The sequence below is a fragment of the Paramisgurnus dabryanus genome, chromosome 10 (assembly GCF_030506205.2).
Source record: "Paramisgurnus dabryanus chromosome 10, PD_genome_1.1, whole genome shotgun sequence".
Lineage (NCBI taxonomy): Eukaryota > Metazoa > Chordata > Actinopteri > Cypriniformes > Cobitidae > Paramisgurnus > Paramisgurnus dabryanus.
This window is the reverse complement of record NC_133346.1, coordinates 5,879,095-5,887,217: the sequence shown is the minus strand read 5'-3', so window position 1 is coordinate 5,887,217 and position 8,123 is coordinate 5,879,095. Positions and strand designations below refer to the sequence as shown.

At 38.2% G+C, this 8,123-nt stretch overlaps 1 protein-coding gene across 1 annotated transcript; it reads right to left on the bottom strand.

The window, feature by feature from the left end:
• Positions 1-322: 322 nt before the first annotated feature.
• On the bottom strand, positions 323-1,336 carry LOC135746442 (trace amine-associated receptor 13c-like). The gene has a single exon (XM_065265097.1). The coding sequence runs from the start codon at positions 1,334-1,336 to the stop codon at positions 323-325; it is 1,014 nt and encodes a 337-aa protein (XP_065121169.1).
• Between the last annotated feature and the right edge of the window lie 6,787 nt (positions 1,337-8,123).

The window sequence follows — 8,123 nt, the reverse complement described above, 5'->3', positions numbered from 1 at the left end:
TATTCACTTACAGTATGAGTGTTTTTATTTAATCAAAACCACAACAGGTATAGCTTTTCATCATTGAATTAACATAAGTGCAATGAACAGAAAAAATGTAGATTGAACACTATGAGACAAAAAGGCACAAAGAAACATTTAGATATTTTGTAAAGATAGAGAGATTGAGCTGTTCTGCTGAGGTCATTAACCAATAAAATATTACACAAGCACTTTATCAAACAATTAAATATTAAACAACCATCTACTAAAGCATTCACATAAAAAGCTTAAATCTGCTCTGTTTCTGCTTAAATTGTTAAAAAAGCCATGAAAAGATGAATCATGAATGATGATCCATAACAGTATTAACAAGGGAGGATGCTGGGATAAATATTCTAAGAGTTATAATGTGTTTAATTGCCTTTCGAAACCAAGGGTAAAATAAAGCATAGACGAGAGGATTTATACCTGAGTTACTATACATGCTCCACACAATGGAGTTTAAGACAGCAACGGGAATTACTGTAGTACACAGAGAAAAAAAATAGATTGGCAACCAGCAAAGCAGATGAATGACCACAATGAGTCCTAATGTCAGAGCGGCTTTGCTCTCAGATATTCTCCTCATTGAACGTTCTGTTACATGTTTACCTCTCTTCACCAGAGAGTTTATAACTCTCACCTGCTGTTTTGCAACATAAAATATCCTCAAATACAAAGTGATTAGGAGAATACAAGGCAAAAAGAAGGACACAATCTGGTCAGCAACTCTCCATGCCAGACCAGTTGCAAAGGTACAGTCTCCATAACAGCCATCTGTTCTGTGTGAGCTATTAAAGAAATTGTTGCTAGTTACAATAGTAGTATTATATGCTGTGGAGTAAAACCAGCAGAGACAGATGACTATTACAGTTTTAGTCGTTGTTACTGTGCGTTCATACTGTAAAGGGTAACACACTGCAACAAAACGGTCAACAGCAATGACTACAAGACTATTAAATGATGCTGAGAATAGCATCCCCATGGTTATTAAAAACAGTCCACAGAAAATGTCTCCAAAGTACCAGCACGTTTCAATCAGTTTGATGGCATCCAGCGGCATAATAATAAGTCCTACGAGCAGGTCGGCCACAGCCAGAGAGAGAATGAGCATGTTGGTTGGAGTGTGAAGCTTCTTGAAGTGAGAGATGGAGATGATCACCAGCAGATTCAGAAACACAGTCCATACTGACAGCAATGAAAGAAACACATACATGATATTGTATTCATGTGTGGAGCGTTTTGTCTTGACGCACGATGAGTTGATGGCAGGAAAGCAGTATTGAGTCTCATGATCTTCTGTCTCATAGGCCATGTGTAAAGTCATGTGTAAAGATTTTGATCTGATCTCCTTACTGTTCTGTCATTTATATTATGTCTAGATCAGACTGACCAACCCATTCACCACCCACTCTGATGCTGCATAATGAGAAAAAATATTTTTTCTTTTAATAGCTCTTTACATGTATGTTCATAACAAAGCCCTAGGCCTTGATCAATTTCTGTTATTACAGTATTTACCTGTACAGTATTTATCTACTAGAAACTCTCCCATCTCTAACACTGCTGGTCTTCTCAAATCATACACAACAAGCGACTGATTTTTCTTCGTTTGTGGGTTTACTGGCCAAGCTGCTTCTTATTTGGCTGTTGCACTGCTACTAAGCGTGGACACTGCCTACTAGTGGCCTGCATGTGTAATTGTATATTGACGCGGATGACGATGCAGAAGTATATATGAGGCTATGTCGTATGACCTACACACAACTATAATGAGCCCTTTACGTTAGTGAATTTGGAGTGTTCTAAATAAGCGGTCACATGCACAAGGTTGGTAATTTGCATAATTGCTCCATATATCTGCAATGCAGCGCTTGTCAACATAACATTTTAAAGCTGTTTGTCACCAAAGCAAAAGAGCTTGAAAAAAATCATGATTATATTTATTATTGGTAATGCTATGTAATGCTTAGCATTTTAGATTTGGGAGGTTTTGCTGTCTTTGGAGGAAGCCAGCTGTGCTGTGTGTCCACCGGAGTAGTAGTAACATTAGTAAAAAGAAGTAGATATGGAATGCGATAACAAAGACATTGACTTAACAAGAGACGTGCATTTGTATCTAAAATAGAGATCAAGTGATTGATGTGTGGACTTCTCATTACATTTACATGACATTTACATTAGGCGTTAAAGGCGCAAAAGAGGATGTTTTTCGCCGACTGAGAATCCAAAAACGGTTGCTGAGTTTTTTAAATGAGCGCATGCGTAAGAACAGCCTCCCTCCTTCACAGCTCATTTCTAGGGAACGCCTTCCAAAACTCGTGCACGAATATTTGAACACGAGTGTTTGTTTACCACTGGCATATGCTGTGTCGCATCAGTGGATTCATTATGTGAAATGATGATAATAAACAAATAAGACGTTAAAACGTTAGATCAGTCGACGCTACTCCCATTTCAACTAGCATGTAGCAGACTGGTCACTGCCTTACAACTACAGTACAAGAACAATGTCAATATACTTAAATAACAGTACAACAATAATTATTCCACAAAGAAAGAATAATCACTGTTACCTGTCGGGAAGAATTTTGCGAACTGCGCGTCTGTCTTGACACCTCTCTGTTCCATCATTGCTCTCCAGTGTTGAAATGTTTCTCCAATAACGACTCTGTTTACATTACGTTCTTCTGACAATTTTCTCCTATTCCCAGCGGCTTAAAAAAGTCTTTCTTTTGCGTCCTCCTTCGAGTTTCTTCTCTACCGTGGTGCAAATTCGAGGAGGAAAGCAGCATCGACAATGAAAACAAAACGAAACTTAAGACGGAGTTTCATGCGCTATGCGCATGCGTCGCCTGTGTTCAGTTACTGGAGAGCGCACGTCTCTCACAAGGATCGTAATGACAGTGATTGACAAGCCAGAGGGCCAATCGCTGATGCGATGACCGCATGAGCAATTGGCTGATGTTTTTAAGGCCCTATCTTGTGCACAGATGACGTATATTAATATTATTACTTTCAGTGCAGCTAATAAATAGTCTTTTATCATTTAGTAAAGACAGTTTCAAGTAATATTGCAAAAATGTATAAAACAAACATCCTCTTTTGCACCTTTAAGCAGACGCTATCATAGAGATTTAAAAAGTTAGGAATCAAAGCGTAAAGATTTGTCTTTACACGCACTTTCTTTATGTGAAGAAAAAATTATTAGGCTATTTAATTATTTATACCACCATGGGCTGTTGAATGCTTTATTCTGATTGGTTGAGAAATGTCCCATGGGTGTTGATTATTTTTCTGTAAGTCACACACCTAACTTGTCATATGTCTGAAAAATAGGCACCAGAGCAATGTTTGTGGTAACTGTGGTATAAGTGGAATAATTGACTCCGGTCCATTGAATTATAAAAAAAAATATTTTCTTATAATTTAACAGCCATCGTCAAGATTAAAACAGAGCTTTAAGTTTAGGTAGGCTGCTGTTTTTTTTTTAGGTTGCTGCCATTTTAGCACAGTAATGGTCAGATCCAGTAACCGGATGTGTAAAAACTGCCTTTTTCCCAAACTGTTTGTTTACTTTAGACATAACTGTGTTTACACAATTGTTTTTAAATGTCTCTGATATTTTTCAGAAGTGTGAGGTACTGTAGAAGAGCAAATAATACAAATTAGCATGTAGTCTCTACCAGTGCTTAATTTGTAAAACAATACAGTAGGTGCCGGAACGCAAAATGCATATTCGAACTCATCTCATGCTTAACTGTTAACTCAGCAATTTACACATATGTAGGCTACTTTACAGTTCACAATTATACACAGCTTTCTATAATATCACTCTCCTCTCCCTCCGAATCTGAATTGCAACCTAGGCCTGCCTCATATAGCCTACAGGTTTTGTGAGTTGTGTCTACTTTAGGCCAGTGCTGGAAATACAGGTTCAGTGTATTTTCTGCACATGGATGCATGTAGTTATGTTTATAATTTTTTTTTAATTTACGCAGGGTCTTCAGGGTCATGTTAATCATTATTAAATATCTGTTAAGTATTGGCAGACGGATGCAATAGTTGCTCTTCATGCAGGTCAGTGTCATGTCATGCAAAATCATGTGAGAAATATTCAATTAGCAACAGTCAATTATGCACATCAAAATAATTTATAACCTTATTTACTAATCAAGCTAAATAGGGCATTTTTATAGAATGGGAGCATTGTGCCTGAGACGTAAGTGCATGTTTGCTCGTTTCATCTGTTACTACAATGTTGATTCTGATGGATTTAAGACCAAAAGTACTTTTTACTAAATGTATTTATTAGTATACACCATTACACATGTTGCTTATACTTTATATATTTGGCCTGCAGTTTCCTTAAACATTTATACATTTTTCAGATACTTTTATCCAAAGCGATTACAGTGCAAAACAAATTACATTATAGATTATTATCAGTATGTGTTGCCTTAGTTGAAACCCATGACCTTATGCATTGTTAATGCAATTTTCTACCACTGAGCTATGCAGGAATCAAATAAGCACCATGATGGGTTTATTAGTAATATGCCAAACCACTCTTAAAAGCCCTGCCAAATGTAAGCGCAATATCTTGTGTTGAACCACATTGACAGATTCAAACAATGCAAGCAAATCCAAAACTTAATTATTATTATAATACCAATAGAAGTTATGCTGCCTTAAATATTTTGGATAGATTTAAGATGTGTTTAACTGACGTTCTAAACCAGGGATAAAATATAGCATAGATGAGAGGATTCAGAGCTGAATTAATATACAACATCCATAACATAACATAGGCTATAACAGAAGTCATGCTTGTGGTTGGTGTTAAAGTTAAGATAAATAAGGGAATCCAGCAAAACACATAAACCGTCACAATGATTCCTAATGTCAGAGCGGCTTTGCTCTCAGATTTCCTCCTCACTGAACCTTCTGTTAGATGTTTTCCACTCCTCATCAGAGAGTTTATAACTTTCACTTGATGATGTGCGACATAGAAGATTCTCAAATATAAAGTTATAATGATGGTACAAGGAAACAGGAAAGACGGGAACAGGTCAATGATTTTCCCGACAAAAGTGACCATTAATGTACATTCTCCATAACATGTGTATTTTCTTGGTGATGTAGTAATAACAATTAAAATGTTATACGTTGAAGAGGAGAACCAGGAAACACAGATAATAATTATTGTTCTAGTCATTGTTATTTTCTGTGGGTACAGCAGAGGTTGACACACAGCCACATAACGGTCAACAGCTATTAAAACTAAATTACTCAGAGAAGTAGAGAGAAGCAATCCCATGGTAATCGAAAATAAGTAACAGATAGTGTCTTTGAAGTACCAACATGTTTCAATCAACCGAATCGCCTCCAAGGGCATGACAATAAGTCCTATGAGCAGGTCAGAAACAGCCAGAGAGAGAATGAGCATGTTGGTTGGAGTGTGAAGCTTCTTGAAGTGAGAGATGGAGATGATCACCAGCAGATTCATAAACACAGTCCATACTGACAGCAATGAAAAAAACACATACATGATATTGTATTCATGTGTGGAGCGTTTTGTCTTGATGCATGATGAGTTAATGGCAGGAAAGCAGTATTGTGTCTCATGAGCTTCTCTCTTATAGGCCATGAGTAAAGTCTCATCCTGATAGGAGTTTGATCTGATCTCCTTACTGTTCTCTCATTTATACTGTATCTGAATCAGACTGACTCAACCCATTTACCACCCACTCTGGATGCTGCATAATGATTTTTTTTTTAATAGCTCTATACTTACCAAAACATGTATGTTAATAACAAAGCCTCAGGCCTTGATCGATTTCTGTTATTTACTGTATTTACCCGTTTGTGTGTTGTTTTGTCAAGTAGCTTTTAAAATGTCGCTTCTAATAAAAAACAATTAGATATTTAAGTCCCCACATAGGTATAATGAATACTAGGGCTGGGCAAAAAAATTGATTTTTCGATTAATCGTTTTTTTTTACACGGTCGATTCAAAATCGATTCTCAAGGCCACAAATCGATTTTTTCCATATTTATTTCCGCAAACATTCAGGTAAGATTAACGTTAATGTAATTACTAGTCTTCTCCACTAGATGTCACCCTCTTTTTTGCCTTGCGCGATGTCACCAAGGAGCGAGAGGTGCGAGCCTGTCATTCATTCAGTGCTTAAAATGGCGGTTTCAGGTGCCTCGTCAATGTTGATGCCACCTTCACAGAAAAAGTCAGAGGTATGGAAGCATTTTAAATTTCGCAAGCAAGATGACGACGATAGTGTTGTGAACAAGAGCAAAGCTATATGCGTGATTTGTAATGCAGAGGTAAAATACTGCAGCAATACTACAAATCTGCGGAATCATTTGACAAACATCACCCAGACGTTACCACGCCCCCTCAGCCGAGCACACAACCGAAAATTTCAAATGCATTCACAAGCAAACTTCCTCACAATTCACCTCGTGCACAAAAGATCACTGAATCAATTGCATATTTTATTTGCAAAGACATAAGGCCATACAGCATAGTCAAAAATGACGGATTCCGTTACATGTTGAATGTGCTGGAGCCTCGTTATTGTATTCCTAGTCGCAAACAGATGAGCGAAGAGATTATCCCAAGACTGTACAATGAAGTGAAGCAAAACATTACTCGGTCGCTACAGTCAGCGGACAGAGTGGCCCTCACATGTGACGGTTGGACGTCAAGACATCAAGACACATATGTCACAATTACCTGCCACTATTTAGATGACTGGGTTCTCATTTCAAATGTGTTGCAGACCAGAGCTATGCAGGATAGCCACACAGGGGCAAATATATGCGCATTGCTTTCAGATGCATTGGAAGAGTGGGGGCTTAATGATAAAGACCCTATCATTGTGACCGACATCGCAACCAATATGATCCGTGCCGTGGAGATGATGGAGCTGCTCCATATTGGCTGCTTTGCTCATACAATAAATCTAGCATCGCAAGCAGCACTGAAACTTCCGGCCATCTCTCGGTTGCTAGGTCGAGTTAGGCGCATAGTGACATTCTTTCACAGGAGCGCTAACGCTAACAAAGTTTTCAAAGAAAAACAGACGCTACTAAACTTACCCTGTCGCAAACTTAAAATTGACGTCGTGACCAGGTGGAACAGCGCGTTGGACATGCTCGACAGATTTTTGGAGCAGCAGCCGGCAATCTCAGCCGCACTTCTTTCTCCTGAAGTCCGTCGGAGTGAAAAGGATCTTTGCACTCTAACAGAGGTGGATATAACTGTGGACATCGTGAAAGCTCTTCGGCCGATGAAGAGTGCAACTCTGGTAATGTCTGGGGAGAACTCCGCTACTCTATCTATTATTGCACCATTGCACGCACAGCTCCTTGATGAGATGCGCTCGACTGCCAGTGATTCGACTGTCATAAAGGAACTCAAATCTGCCGTGCATGACAACTTGAGGTTTAGGTATGTTTACAAAACAGCTAGTACTACATATAAAATGTAAACATTTGTGTGAATTTTACAACAGATTGCATTATTGTTAATTTTAAGTTTGTGTATGTTGATGCCATAAGGTAATTTAAATGTGATTGTCTAATCTTTAAAGATATGCAAATCTAAAAGAGAAGCTGTATGTTGCATCTGCCCTGGACCCCTTATAAAATGGACAACATTAAATTTAAATGCAATTTTAATTGACATTTTCCTTGTTTCTAACTATCAGCAGCAAGGATCTGATAGTGCTGGCAATGGAGGCAGGGCACCTGTAGAGGAGCAAAAATGCCTTGATGAAGGTGACCCTCCCCAGCCCCACCAAAGAGGTCAAAAGAATCCTGTGCGCTGTTGGATCTGCTTGGGGCGTACACACGTTTCCAGCCCCGTTTTATGTGTACGCCAGTTCCCATGCAAAGGTTGTGAGGATGATTTATGTATGTGATTTATAAAGAGAAAATTGCTTTGTTTTATAAGTCTTAATATTTTTTTGGTGTATGGCATTTTTGGCTTTTATGTGTAGACTTTTAGTAAGGATCCTACGCACAGTTTAATAAATGAGACCCCAGGTCCTTAGCAGGTCTTAAAATAAGGTACAGGAAAT